At 43.0% G+C, this 22,684-nt stretch overlaps 2 protein-coding genes across 2 annotated transcripts in view; both read left to right on the top strand.

Annotated features, from left to right (window-relative positions):
- The window catches only part of LOC116830548 (olfactomedin-4-like), a 260,204-nt gene extending 238,570 nt beyond the window's left edge, over positions 1-21,634 (top strand). The window contains 1 exon segment of the mRNA XM_075061963.1: positions 21,375-21,634. Coding sequence (XP_074918064.1) covers positions 21,375-21,634 — 260 coding nt within the window.
- On the top strand, positions 3,380-21,225 carry LOC116831011 (olfactomedin-4-like). Its single transcript, XM_075067233.1, has 5 exons — positions 3,380-3,466; positions 6,465-6,617; positions 17,794-18,006; positions 19,463-19,616; positions 21,149-21,225. The coding sequence occupies exons 1-5, from the start codon at positions 3,380-3,382 to the stop codon at positions 21,223-21,225; spliced, it is 684 nt and encodes a 227-aa protein (XP_074923334.1).
- Positions 21,635-22,684: the final 1,050 nt, after the last annotated feature.

The raw sequence follows: 22,684 nt of genomic DNA, 5'->3' as shown, positions 1-22,684 counted from the left end.
CATACGGGCAATAAATATTTTGCTGGTATGGTGTACTGTACTGCTGTAATTGCACTGCTGATTAAAACAGAATCCCACATATTAAGCAGAACTTTTGGAACATCGTGGGTGGTCTGTTTGTGATTAGAAATGAACTAGACAAGCAAATATTTCAGTTACCTTGTCCTCCCAGTTCCCACGCTACCAGTTTGTTTGTGTTCCAACTGCAGACAATTGGATTTTTAGATTGCATAATGTTTTGAGCACTAAATTAAACCAACAGTGTAGCTCTAAATTTGCAATAGAGCAAATCTATACAAAATAACAAATCTGGGTGCTTATTGAAAGTCAACAATAGCAGGTAAACATAGAAATCTGACAGATTTTGAGAACTGTATGTCCCAAGAATTGTTGAGAAACAATTTGTACTGTTTATAGAATATAGCTTGTCTTGTGGCTATCTACAAAACACCCCTAATGGAAAGCGACCTGTAATGGTGATTGGGGCAGATCCAAAGCTCATTGAAATCAGTGGGAGTCTTTCCATGAACTTCAGTGGGCCTAGGATCATACCTATAAAGCAAAGGGGCTGGAACTTTGGAGACTTGGATTCTGTTCCTGACTTTCTCACACTGGCTTCCTTTTTCAGGGTCTATTCTACAGCAGAAAGGGTTTGTTGGTATAGCTGTACAAGTATATCTATATTAAACCCTTCTAGTGCACATTCAGCATCTACCAGGAAAAATGTGATTTTACTGGTACAGCTTATACGAGTTCCCCAAACAAAATAAGATCTTTTATACTGGCATAACTGCACATACACTAGGGTTTTTGCCAGTGTATAAGTGTTGTAAAAAATCATACTCCTAATCAACATTATTATACCTGCAAAATATTCTAGTGTAGACCTGGTCTAAGTGTGTGGTGTCCCTTCTGTAAAATAGAAATGATGATAATATTAATCCAGGGATGAAAAGCTCTTTAACTTCTTCAGAAGGAAGATGTGGTACATGTGAAATGCTATTATTACTCAGAGGAATTTGAAGTAACCTCATTATTTGGAAGGACACAAAGTTTCTAACTTGTTTTGTAAGTCAGGCAATTGGTGGGGTAGAACATTATGTTGTTCTGCTGGGCAGTACTGCTCTATGGGGCCCTGTAGCAAAAATGCCTGGCCTCCTTCGGAGATTGACAGTGGGGGGGGGGCAGACAGCCCCTGGTGGGTGGAAGCAGAGGGGCAGGACAGGAGCAGGAAGTATAAAAGTTGGATGCTGTAGGGTAGTCAGGAGGCAGCTGCCAAAAGAGAGGGACATGTTCTCTCACTTCTGATGCAGAAAATTTCAGTTACCCTGAGGACTTGCTCAAGCTGCTAGACTTGACTGTTGTTGAAGAACTGCTGGGATTGCAACTGGCCATGTATCCCCAGGAGATGGAGTGTGAGTCTGGGGCTCAGGTACACCATGAGGGAAGGTGAGGAAGGAGCCCAGCAATAGTCAATTACAGTGTGGCTGCAGGAGCACCTTAAATATGGTCAGTGTGTTGCAGGGGGATTCCCTGCTGACCTAGTGGCAGACCTCTCTGCCTGTTAAGGCCCTGGGTTGGGACACAGTGGAGTTGGGCAGGTCTGTGTCCCCCTACGCCTGCTGACCCATTATTGGGGTGGTAGTACTCCCCTTCTTCAGGCCAAGAGGACTGTGCCTGTCTGGCTCCTACCAGAGCCAGGACAAGAGATTGTACCTGGGTGCCTGACCCCTGGTTTTTGAGTTAGACTCTTTGGTGAGTGCCTGACCCCTGGCTGGGGGGTGGGGTATGGGTGTGCTAGACTGTGTTTGGTACCCTGCCCTGTCTGAGGCCTGCATTCCTGAACCTATTCTATCTTGCTGGTGAGATTGAACACTGAGACTAGTAATTTCCCCATTATCTTAGACCAGTGGTGGGCAATCTGCAGCTCCCATTGGCCAGGGATGGTGAACTGTAGCCACTAGGAACTGTGGGCAGCTATGCAAATATGAACAAACTGTCTGGCCTGCCAGCTGATTACCCTGATGGACTAACTGTATGGCCCTCAGGTTGCCCACCACTATCTTAGACTACCCTTCAAGGAGGAGTGACAGCAAAGAGGTGTGGCCTCTGAGATTGTCAGCCTGTGTAAGGGAAAGCCCCCAAAGAAACTACAGCTGCCACAGGGGCTTCCTTTAGCCTGTGCCACCTCTGCCTCACCTGCGTGCTGGGGGAGCTCTTGTGGAACCCAGCTCTGCAGAACTCAGGCATTGTGTTCCCTCTGTGTAAGTCTCAGAATCCTCCCCCTCTTGCATTTTCTTACACTTAGAGTCAGCACTCAGAACCCAAGCTGCTTTCTCCACAAGAAGCATGTATTTAAAAATCCAACTGCAGACACTAAGGGCACTGATCTGACCTTAGTCACTAAGACACTGACCTGACCTTCCACCCAAACTCACACCTAGCCTTCCACCCAGTTTAGAAGTGTCTGTATAGCCATTTTCACTCTTCCTTGCCTCTATACCAGGCTCCAGTGACCACTGGAAGTGGTAATGCCTCAACGCTATGAAACCGGCTCATCAGAAGCAAAGAATACTTTATAGCTGCTGGCAAACCATGCAGATCTTAGTGCTCACACACAGGGCTGTTCCACAGTGTGCTGTTCCTTGATCTCCCCTGCTTCAGAAGCCATGGTACCAAAGCCGTAGGATGGGCATTAATGCTGACTGTCTTAGCGTTATCTTGCAGTTTTGCTGGGGCTGTTCTTCAGCTTGAGCCCCTCTCCCATCCAATGGTTGGTCTTTAGCCTGAACTTGTGGAGCCCCATGTGCATGGTGGTCATCTTAAAAGGCATCCAGGGGCTTAGAGGAAGGGAGGGATGCTCCTTTGACACTGCATGTGAAATGACCTAAATTGAGCTGTTTTCACCCCATCTGAGTTTAGAAGCAGGGTTAGGAAGATGATGTGGCCCAGGTTGTCTGTGCTCCTGAAAGGATTTACAATAAAAATACTGACAAGTCCAGTAAAGGGAAGCAGCGATTCTCCCCTCCAGAAAAGAATGCATTTTAATTATGTAAATCCATCATTTAATCTGCCCATTGTTCTCAGGAAGTCAAAGGAATAAATACACGGGATTAGATACTGGGATTGAGGAAAGACTTTATGTTACAAAAGGAGAGGGTGGTTAATTTTTGACAGGCAATGAGAGAGTTTTTGTTTGTATAATAGTCAAGTCACTCTCTGTGCTGTGGCTCACTCACCTGCATGTCATCATCTTTGTGAGAAGTGTCAATAAATTACACAAGTATCTAAGCACAAAACTCATCCTGGGGGAATTCCCAGAGCCCCCTATATAAGGGATCCCACTGTCCTTTCCCCATCATATCTGTTTGCTGACAAGATGAAGTGTGCAAACTTGGCTGTACTGCTGGTGTTTCTACAAAATGCCATTGCATTGAATGCAGCCAGAACCATGCTCCAGAATGTGGTAAGATGCATATTTTGACTTCACAAGCTCCAATGTATTCTTTTCCTCTCTCTATTCAGGTTGCTAGGAGAATCTTTTACAATTGAGGCAAGTTGTCAGATCTCCACTTGTTCTGTGGGCTCTCTGCATGTAGCAAATGTAAAATATCACCTTTAACAAATGTGCTGGGACTTAATTATAAATCTGAAAACAAAATACACTGTTTTTAAAACAGCCAAATTCTGCTTTTGGTTAGGCAAATGCAACTCCCATTGAGAATCTGAATAGTTTAAATGCAGATTGTCATTAGTTTGCTGTGGCTTGCACTTGAGACTAACTCAATCCAAAACCACAGATGCAAACATTCCTCATCCTTTGGGGTGTTCTAGATCTGGATTTAGATCTTAGGTTCATTTGTCCAGCACTCTGAAAACACACTGCACTATATGAGCCTCTTGATCTAATAGGCCTTGTAGTGCTGTGGACTCAGGTAGTGAACTCAATATTGAAGGGGAGAGCAGCTTTCACTGTAGCATTATTAAGCAGTGGCAATTCCTGGTGATAAGAATCAGGATTGAAGTGCAAATATATAGTAAACTGAGGATGAGGGAATTCAGTATGTCAAATTTCTCATTATGTGCACCCTTGGGTAAACCATAGTTTGTGCTGATATTTGTAAAATTTATGATGATCCTTGTAACTCTGCTGTTAATCACTGTCAGCCCCCATGTACAACATGATCAGGGAGCCAGACAAATAGCTACATACATTACCTTTTTGACAAGCTGGCACACAACCCTGTCTTCTCTGAATCCACTTAAACAAGTGGCCCTTTTCCTGCCATCTCCCAGTTCCTCAGCTGTCCAAATGGCTGTTTTAGGGGCTCCTTAGTAGTGGGACTGTGACTGGCTGGGGGATGAGGGAGCAGGTCATGGAGATGCAGCAACATGAGGACCTGAACAGGTTCTTGGATGGAAGCCCTCAGGGGAAGCTGGCTAAAACTGGGGCTCCAGAGCACTGTCAGAATGGATTTCTGCTTCAGGGTGGCTTTGATGTTGTGCAGCTGGGGATGACACCTGCCATGCAGAGCTCCTGTAGGAATGGAGCATTGCTCTTGTATGGCTGACTAGCAGCTGCCTCCTTGTGCAAGTCCCTTCCTGACGCACACTCCTTTAGTTGAATCACACCATTTGATTCACAGTTTATCAAATGGTTTTGCAAGCACTGGAGATTGCCATGGTTCTCATTTGGTGGAGTTCAGCTGTGTACGCTGGTGGGCTGCATCCCTACAGTATAGTGTCTTGTGCAGTACATGGATTACTGTAGACTCCCAGGGATGCATGTTAAGATTCAAGAGTGACATCCGATCTTGCCAGTGCTATGGAGGGGTAGGACCTGAAACCTTATTCTATAAGATGGCAGTGAGCTGATATATTACTTTAACATGAATGATGCACATTGTTTTGGACAGACTGAGCATCTGCAGTCTTTCATTGACCACACGTAGCTTTTTTAAAAGGAAGGACTCCATGAAATAGCATTGTACCAGAAGACATTAACTGGAAATTCTAATCAACATTAGAGCTGCTGGAGATGGCTCCCTTAACAAAATCAAAGCTTGAAAATACTGAGGAATTCAGACTGCTGTTTAGATGTTGAGAGCGGGAGAGGGGGTCATGACTTAAACAGGAATGGGACACTGAGTTGTATTGTAGCAGGCATTTGTTTCCTTTCCAGCCTACACTGCTTCCTATCCTGGTGGAATAGACTCTTATTATAATAATTAAAAGTAGTTTAAGTTTGACAGTTTAAATCCACTTTTAAAAATTCTCTCTTTAATAAATTGATATAAAGGGTAGCTTGTAATCTGTATCAGATAAACTACTGTACCACAAAGTACCAGGCTAGCACAAATGGGGGGGCCTTATCAAAGGTAAGTACAATAACCATGTTTGTCTGTTCATTGGATATTTTCCTCTGCTCCTTTTTTCACTGTTCCTGCTGAGCAGAATGCAAATCCAGTGATGTGGGGAGACTGAGGGTGACAATTTCAAAAAGCACCTAAGGGACTTAAGTGTCCAAGGCCCATTTTTTAATAGTGACCTAAGACCAGATTTTTGAAAGCCATTTCAGTGTTGCTGCACTTAGTGTTGTAAAGCCTAACCGAGTTAGTGTCAATTCCCTTTTCAAAAGGATTTAGGCATAGAGGAGCTCAAATGTAGGGGTTGTGTTAATCCAATAAACACTGAGTGTGGAACAGAAGCCTGTTTATCTCACCATTAGAAGTGGACAAATTTAGTCATAGTACAAAACTACTCAAATTCAACAGCCAATATTTTATTTTTAACTCTTGCTGCCCCAATTAAAAATTTTATACCCCTGTGCACTGATGGAGAGAGCAGTGATGCATGGCCATGACTCCACTTAGTACCATGTAGTAGCAGGCATACTGGCTACTACAGGCTTGGGGAGTTTAAGTCTTCAGCTCATGTGTATGTGTCTACTAGGGCTGGCGGAAAAATATCAAATGAAACATTCCCAGTGGGGAAGATAGATCTAGTAAAAATTTCCTATGAAGATTGGTCTAATTTCTGTGGCTTCTTCCATCAGTCAAGTACAAACAACTTTAATTTCAAAGCACTTTACAATGGACTAAAATCACTAACTGGTCCTGTTGCAAAGACCATTAAAAGCAATGGCTCTAAGATTTAATATTTCCTGCTCTGCCATTTACTGACTCACTGTCTGATCTTATAAACATGCCTTAACTTTCCTGAATCTCCATTTTTCCAGTGTTAAAATGGTTATAGTATTTAACTACCTCTATAGGGGTGTGGTGAAACTTAGTGAATTGATATAGAGAAAATACTGTGTTCACTGGAAGAAATTATTACAACTTAATGTTTTCAGGATCTATCATCACAGCTTAACTTTTCCCCTGCTTGGGGACTGTCAGTCCTTTGCTGTTAGATTCCTAGTAGCATGTTGACAATTTGCTCTCTGAAACTTGTTCTTACAGCCATTTGCCAATGTGACCGGCTCTTTGAATGACCATGGAGTGTGCCAATGCTCAGTGTACCTGCCAGACACAGTGTTTCCTGTGCAGAAGGTCGAGATGCTGGAAATCACAGCCCAAGTGCTTTCTGAGAAATTTGAAAGAGAACTTACTAAAGTAAGGAGCTTTGGTTTTTTTTTTTAAAACTGACCAGTTCTATTTTTAGCGAACATGAAACAGCCCAGCAGTCAGAACTGTGCAGGGCCTGTCTTCCAAGTAGCTGCAGTGAAGGGCATGTAAAAATCACAAGGAAAAGAGTGATTAAACATAACATGTTCACTATTGTAGCACGCAAGCAGGGGCTTATAATATGAGGTTTGAGTATCCTCAGGCATCTTTCTTGGGCCCACAGGCACATGGTGTTCTTTGAGGGATGGAGGAAGGGCTTTGCTACTCTTTATGAACCATGGAACAGCCTTATTGGCCTGTAATTGCTATATACAGTTAGAGGAAGCCATGATTCCTGCTCCCTCCTGTGGTACTTATATGTAGCCAGCATATGGGAGGGAATGAGGGGGAAAGAGCAAGTGTCTGCTTAGCCCAGGCTGAAGCATGGGCAAAAATTGACCAGCTGAACCTCTCCGTTCCCTTCACAGAAAATTGATTCTCTTCAACTGTTAACATATGATGCTCTAGCAATGACAACTGGATTATGTAGTCTAAAGACCAACCCCTTACTCTTACACTACTTTCCTTCCTTGTTACAAGGATTCAGATCTATTCTCTCCCATTCTCCCCCTCCCCATCCTCAAGAAAAAACAAAAGGCAAAACTAGGGGACTGTTTCTCAAGAGAAGAACCTGCATTTGATTTGTCGGTAGATGAATATTCAGGGTTTAAATTAGGTGTCCAGGAGAAAAATGTTGGACTTCTCCAGGAGCCAGAGATTTTAAGAAATGAAGTGTCCTTGAATTCATCAGCATAAAAGGCACATTAGTAGACTATAAATGCTAACCATAAATATTCATAACTCTGATTATTCTAGAAGTGATGTATAAAAACAAAATGGAGGGAGAATCCTACAGAAGGTAAAATAAATTTGCTTTGAAATAGCTAGAGCCAACCATGACACATTCAGTTGTCAGTAAAGCTATGAAGGGCAACTTGACAGAAATCTCAGTGCCTCTCAGCACAAGTTCTGATCACTTTAGGACACTGGTTACCAAACTATTGTACTGGTGAGCCCTTTCACATAGCAAGCCTCTGAGTGCAACCCCCCCTTGGTAAATTAAAAACTTGTTCATGTATAATGTTAAACATACTGGAGGCAAAGCAGGGTTTGGGGTGGAGGCTGACAGCTTATGATGCCCTATGTTATAACATCATGACCCCCTGAGGGGTCCCAAACCCCAGTTTGAGAACCCCTGCTATAGGAGGAATGTGGAAATTAACATTAATGATCCATGAAAACACTGGGTATTTAAGGACCCTAAAGTGTTCCATTGTGGTCAGTAGCCAAATTTCAGTTGCTTTAGAAAAGGACAGGATCAGGTCTATAATTCCTATCCTGAAACTTGGACTAATTCTGCAAGGCCCTCCCAAATCAGAGGGGACTGAAATAAGACCCGACTGAAGCCAATCTCCTACTGAAGAGAAATTCTGCAATGAGAGTTTTGCTTGCGTAAAGACTGAGTACAGATGGCAGGAGCTGGCTGACTTTTTGCAACCCTGTAGCAGTTTTCTTTTTTTCTTTAAAAGCTGGACTCTAGTGACCAGACCCTCAGCTGATGTTTTCTTGATGTCAGTGGAGATGTGCCAGTGCATACCAGTTCAGGAACAGGCCCTAACTTTTCAACTACAGTGACAGATACAAAAAAAAGACATAATCCAAGTTTCACTGTGTTTATGTTGAGTCTGAAGCTAAACAGTGTTATAAAGCATCAAGTTAGGTATAATGTGACAGATCTCCAATGTGTTTCCAGGCAAAGAGAAATCAGGTCAGAAATGAAAACTAAATGTATTTTAGTTTAACTACGAGGGTGTAAAAATTTTGTAGTTAATTGTCTGTAGAAAGAAAATACCAGGCATTGACCTACTCATCTGAGTTGAAATAAATTTAAATGTATGGATGGGGCAGAAGATGCTTGAATCTGTGTGCATCTTTATACTTGTTTCAAGTAAACACATTTCTCAGGCTCTTTGACATGATTTTCTCACCCTCAGTGTTTAACCCAATGTACTACTAGCTTCCTGAAAATGTTTATGGACAAAATGAAATAATAAAATCAAAAGATCTCAACTCATCCTAGCGATAGCGGGGTCTGAACCAAACCTCTGGGTTCCAAACACGCTCAAACTTTAGGGATGTTCAAATTCTGATTCAATTTTGCAGCCCAGACTTGCCTCTATACATTATGGAGTGGAAAAGTCTACTAAACTACTGTAAAATTTGAAATTAGGCAAATCAAACACTTGGATTTTGGTTTTGAGTCTGAGAACCACTTTACAAAGAGGTTTGGGATAACAGACAGATCCTTGCTAATTTAAACAGATGTAGCTCCATGGAAGTTAGTTTCCACCTTGCTCATTTACACCAGCTGAGGATCTGACCCAAATGCCATAACTGCATTTCACCATCCCCTTGTGGGGGGGGTCAATCTTGCTGTACATGCTCCATTTGACACTAATGGAAGATGTTCCTGAGTAAGGACTGCAGGCCAGCCCTTTAAGAGGTGCTAGACATGTATTAAAGTCAGATATACAACCTAATTGAATCATAGAATATCACAGTTGGAAGGGACCTAAGGAGGTCTAGTCCAACCCCCTGATCAAAGCAGGACCAATCCCTAGACAGATTTTTGCCCTGGATCCTTAAGTGACCCCCTCAAGGATTGAACTGATAACCTGGGTTTAGCAGGCCAATGCTCAAGCCACTGAGCAATACCTCCCACCCCCCTGATTGTAGGCTGCTATGTCAACAAGTGGGAGGTGCTTAGAAAAAACAGGAAATGCATTTTACAGGCAGCTATTTAGATATTCCAAATCAGTAAAAACTGTAGACTGAAAATATTGGAGTAACTTTTTCAACTGTAACTTGAAACTTTACCAGAATAAAATGAACCTGTGGGACTAATGCAGGAATCAGCTCTCTCCATCAGTGGAGAGGAGTATGGCTCTTCATGCACCTCATGAGAAGGGAAGAATAGCAAGTTAAACACAAGGGGAGAATGTGCCTGTCAGTGCTTTGACCACAATGCCCGGAACATGCTCCTGCAATAAAACAGGAAGAGCAAACTAGGGTGACCAGATGTCCTGATTTTATAGGGACAGTCTTGATTTTTGGGTCTCTTATATAGGATCCAATCCCCCTCTCATCCTGATTTTTCACATTTGCTGTCTGGTCACCCTAGAGCAAACACAGCTACCCAACAGATGAAATTATATGAAAGGCAGATTATTCTGTTGGAAATAGTTCTCTTGATCTCAGGCTGCATTATGACATGTGGGTGGCATGCTCACTATGTGATCATGGAGGTCAGACTTGCAAGTGCATTGGCCACAGGCACATGCAACTTCTTAGAATTGCTTGCTCATGTTATTTCTATCCCAGTTTCCCTTCCTCTCTATCCGCTTTCATTCTATGGCTTCCTTCTGCTTCCTCATTTTTTCATTCCCACCCTCCAGCTGCATGCTGGAGGAGAGTCTGCTTGCATGCCAAGAAACCTGTGGTCAGTACCAGGTTCAGGTAATTGCCACAATAAAGGAACAGTACAGATTTTCTCTCTGCCCTTTTCGGGCCCTTGTGACAATGGTTGCAAAGAAGGAAACTAGATAGGAATTATTCTTATGCATGCCTCAAATAGCTGAATTTCTTTAAGAGTGACATTTGTGCCTCTGCAGAGGTCCAGCACAAAGCTTATGCACTGCTCAAACCCCACTGCAAAACTCTGACTGTGGGATCTGTACCCCAAAATCTAGTTTGTGTACTAGATTTCTGAGATGATGTGTTGGCCTGTTAGATGGGAGCAGATCACTTTGATACAGTCACAAGTTAAGGCAAAATGGGTCTAACTGCTAAGCAATAGGGCATCCATCTTGGGGGCACATTCTGTTAGATGGCCTGGCTGGCCAACTGGGGAAAAACAGTCTGAGACAGAAGGAAGACTGGGCCTTGTAGCACACTCCAAATAGGGCTTATGTAGTGCCTCTGCCTTGTGCTGAAATTGAGGGTGGTGGGGGGCACAACAGATCAAGACATCTGAGAGAAACAAAACTCCTGGGCTCAGGCCTGAAGCTCTTACTTATGAGTAGCCTTTACTTATGCAGGTAGTCCACTGACTTCAACAGGTTGCAGATTTGGCATGTTTTTGACAAGCTAACTTTTTTCTTTTAAAACAAATGCTTTAAGTGATATTTGCAGCGGGATAGGTACCCAGATTCCTGAATGTCTGAGCCTGTGGTATAGGTAATTGCCCACCAATATTCTCTATATGGTGGCCAACTTTGTGCTCAGTTTTCAAATGCATTTTTGTGCATATGGTGGGTTCATGCGCAAACTTTACATGCACAGTTTAGTTGCCAACTCTTAAGCGTCTTCTCCACAGAGAAGTTTACTGAAGGAAATCTCCCAGATCTCAGTGGATTTCTGTGATTAGCCAGGCAGTCAGTCAATCTAGAATCCATCTAATTCTTCCAACAAGATAGGTCTTGCTCTATGGCCTGGTCCATGTTTGGGTCGTAAGGGATTTTAGACATTCCTATGGTTGATGCCAAACTGTTTTCTTCATATGGATATAAATTTAAACACATTGTATTTGGCAGTCAAAACTAAGTTTAATTATTCCTTAGTTTGAATGTACACAGGGCTAGGATTGAGATCCAGATCCTCAGTCTGTGTAAATCAGTGTAGATCCATTGGAATCTATGGACCCATGCCAGTTTACACCAGCTCAGGATCCATGGATGTGTGTGTGTTGGAAGATCAGATTAGCCATTATAAACCAATCTCTGGAGATGTAATTAGCACAAAAATCCAAAAAATGTAATTTCTATGAAGGATCCTCTCTCAGATCATGTACTCCTTAATGAAAGTAAGTTAGGGTCCAAAACAAGCAACAGAATTGCATTTTTTTGGTATATCAGTGATGTGAAATACATGTCACACCTGATTTTTGGGTGTGACGTGGCATTTCCAATTTGGCATGACCTAGCCTGGATAACACAGAACAGCAGCAAAGAATGTGGAGCTCACTCTTTTCACTTTACTGACATGCATGCTGTATTGCTCACACCTTGGAAAAAACATTGCTACTTTGTAGTGTTCTCTCTCTCATAAGAAAGAAAGGGAAAACTATCCTCTTATGCTTACCACAAAAGTCATCAGGTTTAAAAGATCATGTCAAAGGAATAGTCAGTGCAAAAAAAATTCAGTGTTATGACTCTCATATGGTCTTAAGTTACTTGGGATAAATTCTGCCCTAAGGTGTGTGCACACTGAAATGCACATGGTATGTATCTGAGGGCCAAAGTTAGCCCTCATTTTCTGTGTGCATATGGACTTCAAGACTTCAGTAAAGAAAATTGATAGGTAAGATCTTGTGGGAAGTCTAAAGGGGGGAAGTTCAGGAGACCTGTCAGTTTAAGAGACATTAAAGTTACAAGAGCAAATGATCCCAATGCATGGGAAAGATAGAAGTATGGTAAGAGACAACCCTGGCTTAACCAGGAGATCTCCAAAGACCTGAAACTCAGTCATACAAAAGTGGAAACTAGCTCAAATTACAGAGGATGAATATTAAAAAAAAAAACCATGAAAGCTCAAAATTAGACCAAGGTGCAAAACAAGATTAATCTAGCTAGGAACATAATGTGTAACAAGAAAACATCTGACAAATATGTGAAGCAAGAGGAATACCAATGACAGGAGAAGTCCATTACTCTGTAAGGAGAGAAAGACAATAGCTGAATACACAGCAATGTCTGAGGTGTTAATTGCCTTTATTTTCACCAAAAAGTTAGCATGACTAAAAGTGAACATCTATGTAAATGAGGTAGGACCTTAGGCTAAAATAGGGAAAGAACAAGTTAAGAATTACTTGGACAAGTTGAATGTCTTCAGGTTGGCAGGACTTGATGAAATAAATGCTAGAATATTGTGACAAACCTAGACTGATTGGGTACAGGAATCTGGTAGAGGAAAACCAGTGTCCATAAGACATCTGGAACCAATTAACAGGTTAGAAGTCATCAAGGGAAACAGGTTAATCAGATAACCTGAAGCCTGTTTAGAACAGGCTGGGACTAGTTTAAAAGGAAATTCTTTCAGAGATGTTGGCTGGTAGGAACTGACAGTAAGTTGGTTTGTAGTGGGAAGACAGAGAAAGAAGATGCACAGTAAAAGAGCCGGAGGACAAGCATGGGCAGGGTGCTGCTAGGGTCTATTTGAGAAAGTAGCCCAGGGAAGGGCTATAGCTCTGGTGGTATAGGAAAACTAACTGTTGCCAGTGCCATTGGGATCCCAATGCTGGAACGTGGAGAAGAGGATGGGCCTGGGTCCTCCTCAACCTGCCCCACACCTCTACAAGAATGGTCCTTGAGTAGGAAGAGGGGGGCTAAAGAGGGTTCTTACACCAAACCCTTTGACTGGCTGATGGTGGAAGTGACTCAGTAACCTATAACCCTTCCGTCTAGGAGGGAAGAGAGGCAACAACAGGTTTGCCTCAGAGGTTTGCTGTAACCCTCAATCACCTAGAAGCAGAGGACTCCCTGAGGCAAAGCTGGAGCTCTGCCAAAATAATGAACTGGCTGAAGATATCGCTGAACCATTAGCATTATCTTTGAGAATTCATGGAGGATGGGAGAGATCCCAGAGCCTGGAAAAGGACAAATATAGTACCTATCTATAAAAAGGGGAACAAGACACCTCCTGCAATTATAGACAATGGTCTGAAATAGGATGAAATTCAATAGACATATGCAAAGTACTACAGTTAGGAAGGAATAATTAACTGCAAAAATGCAAAATGGATATGACTGCCTAGGAACATGTACTGCAGAAGAGGATCTAGGGTTTGTGACATCACAAAATGAGCAATCAATATAATATGTTGCAAAAAACTGAACATCATGCTGGGATGTATTAGCAGGAGTGTCGCAGCAAGTCATGAGAAGTAATTCTTCCATTCTACTCAGCACTGATGATGCCTCAGCTGGAGTATGGTGTCCAGTTCTAGGCACCACACTTCTGGAAAGATGTGGACAAACTGGAGAGAACAGAGGAGAGTAACAAAAATGATTAAAGGTCTAGAAAACATGACCTATGAGGGAAGTTTGAAAAATTGGGTTTGTTCAGTCAGGAGAAGAGTAGATAAGGGGTGGGGGGGAGGGAAAGAACCTTTTAGGTAACTGAAAAGTGTTATAAAGAAGAGGGTGATAAATTGTTCTCTTTACAACTTGTCCTGCCCTCAGTGGTTAATGGGCTTAAATTGCAGCAAGGGAGATTTAGGTTAGACATAAAAAATTTCTGAACTATGAGTAGTTAAGCACTGGAGTAAATTGCCTAGGAGGTTGTGGAATCTCCATCAGTGGAGGCTTTAAAGAACTGGTTAGACAAACACCTGTCAGGGAGGGTCTAGATAATATAGTCCTGCCTCAGTGCAGGGGACTAGACTGACCTGTTGAGGTCTCTTCCAGTCCTACATTTCTAGGAGTCTATAACTCAAAGTAGTTATCACGGTTGTATAAAAAAAACTTTTGAAAAGAGTCCTCTTACTTTTGGTTTGCCTCCTTAAACTAAGTCACCGAGATTCAGTAGTCAGACACATTATGTGCCTAATTGATTGTACTGTATCTGCCCTGGATCAGTATTGATGTACCATTGACTAAACTCCCAAAGACCTGCCCCAGCATGTACTCAGGTTCAGTGTATATCTTGGAAAGAATTATTTGGGGGAAGTCTCTTCTATGGTTGTTACAAAGCCCTGGTCAGGAATCTGTAGGTGATATTATCTCTAGTCTTAATAAAAAAACTGTACTCAGGTCAAAATTTAACAGGCCATTTTGGAGCTGTCCCCTTGATAAAAATAGATTGTAAAACAATTGTGACTGGGACAAAACTCTTAATTCATGTTAAGATAATGCCAAATTGATTTTTTTTTAATCCTACAAATTCATTTTAGGTTTGGGAATATGCATGATCCATTTCAGTCCAGAAGGTAATATTTAGGGAACTGAAATATTGGGGCTTATACTGGAAATGCCTTCTGACTCCAGAGTTGGTACTTTGACACAATAATATAATTTATTCTTGCTGAGAGATGCTTCATACCATTAAGGAAAAATTGGTACAGTTTTAAGTCGTATAGGAGGAGGATTAAATCTTTCCCAAGATGTTCCATTTGTATGGAACTTTAAGGTTTCAGAGAATGCTCTAAATCCATATTATGGTCTTGACATTCTCCTTGACAATGTTTGCAGTGTGACCTTTATGTTAGTAGACACATGTGCAAAAGTATATTTATTCAGCCATCTGTTTAGTGGTTCCACATCTGAAGAGGCTGCTGTGTATCAGTTATTCTCCCTAAAGGCTAAAATAACTCACCTCAATTGGTCTTCAGTTAAATCCAGTTCCAGCTGGATGGATTGGATTTGTAATAGTGCACTGTGCTAAAATAACCCCTTCTTCAGGGGACTCCATTAATTCTGATGCAGAAATAATTAGATATTATTTGGAGTGTGGAGGCCTGACCAGTGTCCACTGAAGTCAACAGATAGTCTTCGAGAGATTGGTGGATTGTGTTACTTTTTCAGCCCTGGAGAGTACATCTACACAGCATGTGGCAGGCTACAACAGTGAGTCTCCAAACCCAGGTCAACAGGCTTGGCCTTGTACTATGTGCTAAAAATAGCTGTGTAGGTGTTATGGCTTAGGCTGCAGCATAGGCTCTGAGGCCTAGGGAGGAGGCGATTTTTAGCACAGGAGTAAGAGCCCTTGTCTGACTGGGGCTCAGACTCGCAGCTGTGGGTTGTGTAGACATACCCCAACATTCTTCATGTACATCATTTATTTGAAATAATCACTAAGTTTCCTGGTAGAATCTGCACCTTGAAATTCTATACAATCCTGTAAAAGTTAACTTAGAGGGAACACTAGTGAGTTTAAGCGGGTGGCTTGCCCTGTATGGGCTGGAGGACCTGGGATTAACTCTCCCTGAGATTAACCTTTTGTGGGCCTGGCACCAAACATATTTGTGGGCCCCCTGGGGGCAACAGATCATGGAGTGGGAAGGTCAATCCCAGGAGTGAGGCACCAGCTGGGGCAATGGGGCATGGCATGGTGGGGGTGGCTCTGCTCTGCCCACCTCAGTGCAAGCGCACTGTTCACAAACTGGCAGTTGCCAGAGGCAAACTGGGCCACCCGGCCCTGTGCAGCCAAAGTGCCCCTTCCCCTTGGGAGTGGGCCTGGGCCATGCCTCACAGCCCCCTGCCCAACACCACCCCACTCCCTAGGCCCAGCATCCTCTGGACATGCCCAGGCCTCCCCCACAAATGCTCAGTGCCCTGCACATCACCACCCTGCCCAGTGCCTCTCAACCCTCACCACAACTGTCCACCCCCTTCCCAGAGCCCCCCCACTACTGCCCAGAACCCCTACTCCCTAGTGCCCCAAAACACACAGATCTCCCCCACCCACATGACCCACCACTGCCCAGTACCCTTCCCCACAGCCCCACCACCACAACTACACAGTGCCACCCCCGGCCTCACTCACCAGGCCTGCTGGGAGGTGACTGTGTCAGCTGGGTTGAGCCAGCAGCGTGGATGAGGCTGGTTCCGTTCTTGGGGTGGGGAATTGTGCTGGCCCCTTGGGAGCAGCACAGTCAGCCAGTCAAGGGCCTGCCCCGGTCCTGGCCTCCTCAGGACCCTCTTGCCTGGAGGGGCCTAGCCAAGCCCCCTTACTGTCCCCCATCCCAAACTGGCCAAGACTGGTCAGAGCCAGAGCTGCACTGAAGTCTGGCCAGAGGATGGAGAAGAGAAGACAGGTGGGGCCACATGAGTGAGCAGTGGAGGGGCCGGAAGCGGAGAGGAGCTAGCAGCAGGCTGGCAGGGCCTCAGGACAAAGTGCAAACAGAGCAGGCTGGGTTGGGGGCCCTTTTGAGCATGGTCTGGGCCCCACAGCACTGCTGTAAACTTGGTATTGCTGTGGCAGCCAGCTCTGATTACTGGAGGAGGCACACGTGACAGGGATCAGGTGATTCCCCAATAAAGAGTAGCTGGAAGCTGAAGTGAGAGGAAAACTCAGGGAGAGCAAAGCCTGGTGGGAGTGAGGAGGCTCCAGCAGAGTCCTGGGATTTGTGACTCAGGGTTTATCTGCACCAGTGGTGCCCAACCTTATTACACAGGAGTGCCACATAAACCTGATGTGGGCCAAACAGATTCTACATATTTGAATAAGATTTAAAAAGTCACTTGTATTTATATTTGAAGTTCAGCTTGTTTATTTATTTAGATATGTAAATAGACAATATTGTGAACTAAAATGATGTAAACATGATAAATGCTAATGAACTGGCTGTTAGTATTTTGTGTTGAAGCAGGCCACAGGCCTTATTAAATGCTCTGGTGGACTGTGTCTAGTCCACAGGTCCAACAGTTTGGACCATGGGGGGTGTGAATAGCAATACACAGCGAGATGCTGCACTGTAACTCACTCTTGTGGATGCTGCAGGTGCAAACCATAAAGTTCCAAGTTTGCCTTCATGTAATCTTCTTCAAACAGGACTATGTTTGTGTGAAGAAGGAACCTGCTAGGTCAAGTCCCTGGCATCCACACAGGGAGTTACAGAGCAGCACTTTAGTTCACCCTGCAGGGCAGTACAGATGTATCCTAAGATCCCAGCTAGGAAGTGCTGGCAGTAGCCTGCTATGGCAAGGGGGACCCTGAGAGAGCAGGGGAAAGACAGCAAAAGCTCTCCAGGCAGGGAGGCTTGGGAGCAGGAAGAGAAACCAAGTTTAATTTGGGACTCAGTTTTATTTTTAGTTTATATTTTGTGAATAAACCCAGGCCCCAAGGAGGGGTATTTTGACCTCAGAAAAAGAGTGTGGAGTCTGCATAAGGGGCCCTTATGGGGACAACAGAGGCAGGTGTTGCAGGGTGACTTCTGGCCATGAGGGGTTGCTCACAATGCAGCTTCCCATGTTGCAGTGAAGAATAAAAAAAGTGTGGATTATGAATGAAATTCTGCCCTCAGTAGTGCACACGCAGTTCCAGTGAGATTGCACAGATGTAAAGATGATATCAGACATGCCTGTTATATTTGCTGAACTGAACTTTGAAAATTTGCTTGTTTTTTTAGGTTAGCCAATATACTAAAGCAATTGAAATGTACGAAGAGAAAATCCAAAACCTAACGATCAAGGTGGAACATATGGAGTCCACCAGTGTTTCTTACACGGAGTTGGACTTTCAGTTACTGAAACTTGAAATCAATGAAATGGAGAGACTGGTCGCTCAGCTGAAATCCACACTTGTTGGAAGCAATGTGATTGTTGAACAACTATACGTGGAGGTAGAGTATGAGGGTTATTCTGCCATTCAGAAACATTCAGTTCTGTTACACCAGTGAAATTTGGAGTGTCTCTACTATTGTCAGTGGAGTTAGTCTGGATTTAAATCAGTGTCAATTAAAGCAAATCATGGCCATGAGCATGTTCACGTTTCTTCATATGTGACAAAAAATGGCAATTTATCATTTGTGTGACTGAAAGCTAAAGTTCTTGAATGCTGCTCTAATAAATAAATATACTGTCTATATTATTATAATATTGACTTATGGGCACCCATGCCTGAAAGCTTCTGTGCTCCAACAAATATAGTTAAAAACATAACTTTTTAGTGTAGTGACCCAATCAATATAAAAATCAAGAACCTCTTCCCAATATTCAATAAATCAGATTTTCAAATTTGTTATCACTCACCTGATTGAATAATTGCTTTTGTTGGTAAGTACAATATCATTAGTTTATTCACTGTCTTCAACACTAAATGAGTAGATTTATCTGGGCAGGTAAACGTTCAAAACACATCTGCAAAGCTGAAATCATTTACCAATAGGTAAGCATGCAGACTCACCCCACGGCACCTCCTGCAGTGACTTCTGGGAATTAGCTCATTCCAGCTCTGGAGCACCCTCTGCAGGCTGGTGATCTGCTGCCTCTTGGCTCCCATGTCCCTCCCAGGACCCAGTGCCCCTTTATCTGTCTTAGGGTCTGCCCTCGCCAGCAAACCTCCACCTACTATCCCCACCTCACCTCAGTATATGGCTACTGCCAGTCATCATCTAGTTCCCACTCCCTGGGGCAGACTGCAGTATCAGCCTACTCATCACTGGCAAGGTTAGGTTTGGACCTGCTGCCTTTGCCTAGCCCCAGGCTGCCCTCTAGTACCCCAGTACCTGTTGGTCTTATGCTAGGCCACAGCCTGGGACTTTCCAGGCTGGAGCTCCCCAACTCCTCTGCTTTTCCCCAGCCCTGCTCCACTCAGGTATTCTGTCTTTAGCTCCCTGCAGCCAGGCCCTTCTCCTACAGTTAGAGAGAGACTGCCTCACAGCCTTTTTATACAGGCCAGCTGTGGCCTGATTGGGGCATGGCCCACCTCTGACTGCTTCCCCAATCAGCCCAGCCTTTAGAATGCAGCCTTCTCCAGGGCCGCTTTCCAGCCCTCTCAGGCAGAAGTGGCTGTCCACCCTTCTACATGCTAACAGTTAATAACCAAGTAAGCCTTAGTGGACATTTCTGGGTGATCTTTAGCATTATGGTATATAACTGAGTGCTAAAATCACAAACATTTTCTTGTAGTTACACACATTAGCTTGAGTCCAAATGTTTATGCTAAAACTTATTCTAGGGAATATTTCCTAAAACTTGTTCTGCAGCACTTTTTTTGAAATGATAAATCAAGCCTAAAATGTTTGTGAAATAAAGTTGACTGTAATTTAAACTCATGCTGAATTTTTATTTCTCTAGATCAAGAATCTGACTCTCATGGTAAATGATCTGGAATCACTGGACAAAAACAATATCCTTGCAATCCATCGAGAAATTGTGGCTCTCCAGAATAGACTGAAGGAATGTGAAAAACACAGAGATCAAACCACAACACCCTCTTATTTCCCACCAGGTAAGCATTGCATGTATAAATCACATGAGAAGGGATGGGAGAAGTAGGAAGAAGACTGAGATAAATGAAATGACAAGTCTTGGAATATTTGCCAGACGTACTAACATTTCAGCAACAGGCTGATACAAAAGATGAGGGCAGGAAACAAACACTTTCACATACTCTTACTGTTTTTCAAGTGGAAAAATTTGGAAAATAGTACACAAGTATGAAAAGTAATGTTTTGCCCTTCATCCAAACTCTTAGTAGTATCTCAGTACCAGCAATATTTTTTGAAACAAATCAGACTTATAGAAGCATTAATATCCATTTAATTTTGAAATAAGATTGCTGTGAGTTAAGTTCAATAATAGATTCAATATGTCGACAGTTAAGAACAAACCATAATGCCAGAGGTAGCGATACACAATAGAGATGTAAGGCGAATGGCTCAAATTGATTTATGGAGTTGGAAGGTTGCAAGCCACTTTGCATCATCATCTGCATTATCTTTCTTGCACTGCATTAGCTGAGGTATGAGCACCTCCAAACATCCGTATTTGTGCCAAGTACTGAGACCATGTTCTTAGCCATGCTAATTGCCATTTGCAGAGCTACAGCTCCAGGCCTGCATTGTGTGCTATATCTGGAAATAAGGTCTCAGGCTTCAGTGGTCCATTCCCAGTCAATAAAGCACTTAAATACGTGTTTAAATGTTTTGCTGAATCTGAGCCGGATAGTGTGTTTCAGCAAGGGAGCAAAACCCAGGGCTACACCATCTTCTAGAAGAGTGTCCCCAGAGGAAGAATTGATCGGGGGAAGTTACAGTGCACAGAATGGCTGTAACCTCTGCTCTGGCCAACAGAGCCCCACAAATGGCTGGTGCTGACCAAGAAGGAACTTGACACACGTGTCCGACGGGGGTGGAGTGCTAGGCAGCAATTCAACACAGCCTCTCTGCAGCTTCTATCAGCAGGGTTCCACAGAAGCCCTAGGAAGAAATGAAATCTGTTTCCCACCCTCAGCAGTCAGGGCAGTGAGTGAATTCCTGATCCCCACATGCTTTGGCACGAGGGGTCAGGCTGGGGGAGAGAGGTGTGGGAAAAGAGATACAACAGAAGAAAGGAGACAGTGGAGCTTAGGAAAGATAGAAAGACAAATGCAAGAGAGAGATGGTGAGTTTCATTGCAAAACCATATTTCATAGGCTGCCACAAACTTTACAATTCCAGTTAAATACACATTACCACTGGATTCTGCAGACATTACCAATAGTTGGACTGAAAGGCCACAAAAATATTGTCCTGCCTCTAGGGCAATGCATCCCTCTACCTGGATGCTGATAAATCATCACTTCCAGAAATAAACTTGATCTCTCTATTTGTGAAGAGAAAATGTTTTGCATTTGCAAGCAGCAGTTTTCTCCAAGTGGGAGGTGTGTTCCAGTCATTTCCCAGGGAGAGCATCTTCAGACAAGCCACAAGGGTTTCTCCCCGCCCGCCTTCACATTGCTCTGTATTTTGTGGACTGCTCAGAAGACGTTTCTGACCATAGGCATCTGCTCATCTGGGCCTCAGTGGCAGTATGAGTTTCCCGATTCTGCTCCACTGATGTTCTTCAACCCTCCATAAGAGGGACCAGCTTTAGGTGTGAGAGGATAATTCTGTCTTTGTTTTATAATCTGGATCAGTAGATGTGAATGATTAATTTTTGTTTAATAGTGTTATAAAAATCCAAACCTTATAGTTGTTTGTCACTGCACAACAGCTGGGAAATTTTGGGTACAAGCCATCCATTTCCAACGCTTTCATCATATGTGGTGTTCTATATGCCACAAGACCTGTCAACACTAGGAAAGAGGAAATATTTTACACATACGACACAAACACTGAACAGGAAGGTAAAATTAGCATAATTATGGATAAAATGTTAGAAACAATTCAAAGTATCAACTATAACCCCTCAGACCAAGTCCTGTATGTTTACAATGATGGCTACCTTGTTAAATACAATCTTATTTTTCAACCTGTGTTGCATTGATATGAATATAAATAACTACAGATCATAGAAAGTCTGGTTTTTATATCCCTTTGGACAGTGTTAATGTTAAATTAAGGCCTAATCCTACTAAGAGTAACTCCTGGGCATAAGGTTTATTACCATGAGCTGTCCCGTTGAAGGATAATAAGCTCTATGCCTGGTAACAATTGGTTGCAAGATTAGGTTCATAGCTTTTTAATTGGTGTCCAGATACAGTGGCAGCAGGAGTACTAGAAATGCCTCTGCTATAATCGTAGATTAAATAGATGATTTAGTGATGGACAGAACATGGGTCATGATAGGGAGATTGCTCATGTACTGATGTGCATTTGGAGGAATGTCTAGTTGGATAACACATGGAAACTGAACTGCTGTTTTTTCATCATTGCTCAAAGTATGCAAGGCCATGAATATCATATTAAATATTGGCCTCAAATAATTACTAAAAGATTAAAATTAGAGGAGAATTGGCACTTGATCTTTAAAGAACAGACCATTGGTTAAGCTGAAGCTGTGGAAACGGTTGCCTTGGCTCCTTCTTGCAACCCATCAATGTATTTTAGATGCCAGGGCACCAATGCATTACTTTCCTAAAGTTTCACTTCCTGAAAACACATTAACCATTTTTGGATGGTTGCATTTTCTTAGCACTGTGTCCTGGGGCCTGACCCAAAGCCCAATGAAAGCAGTCCCTTGGTATATGGCACATGTTGCAGTAGAACGTAAGCTATGCCATCCTACATGTTTCATTTAGTCCTGGAGTCCTTTTAGTCTCCAATTTACTGTGATCTCTATTAGCATATTTCAAAAACACACTGAAAACAAGCCAAATTAATTGCCAGTATAATTCCATTGCCATCAATTACCTAACACTGGGGGTGAATCTGGCACATGATCTATCAGTTACAGAATACTGAAGTTGGGACAAAATGAGTCATATGCTCTTTATTTTTAAAATGCCGCTTATAAGATTTTTGTACCAATATCTATACTGTAATTGGGTCAGAAATAATTAGATGAACAGTTATGAAAATGCAGTAAATATTTACT

Source organism: Chelonoidis abingdonii, chromosome 1 (assembly GCF_003597395.2).
Source record: "Chelonoidis abingdonii isolate Lonesome George chromosome 1, CheloAbing_2.0, whole genome shotgun sequence".
Taxonomy (NCBI): Eukaryota; Metazoa; Chordata; order Testudines; family Testudinidae; genus Chelonoidis; species Chelonoidis abingdonii.
This window is presented reverse-complemented; position numbering and strand designations above follow the sequence as displayed.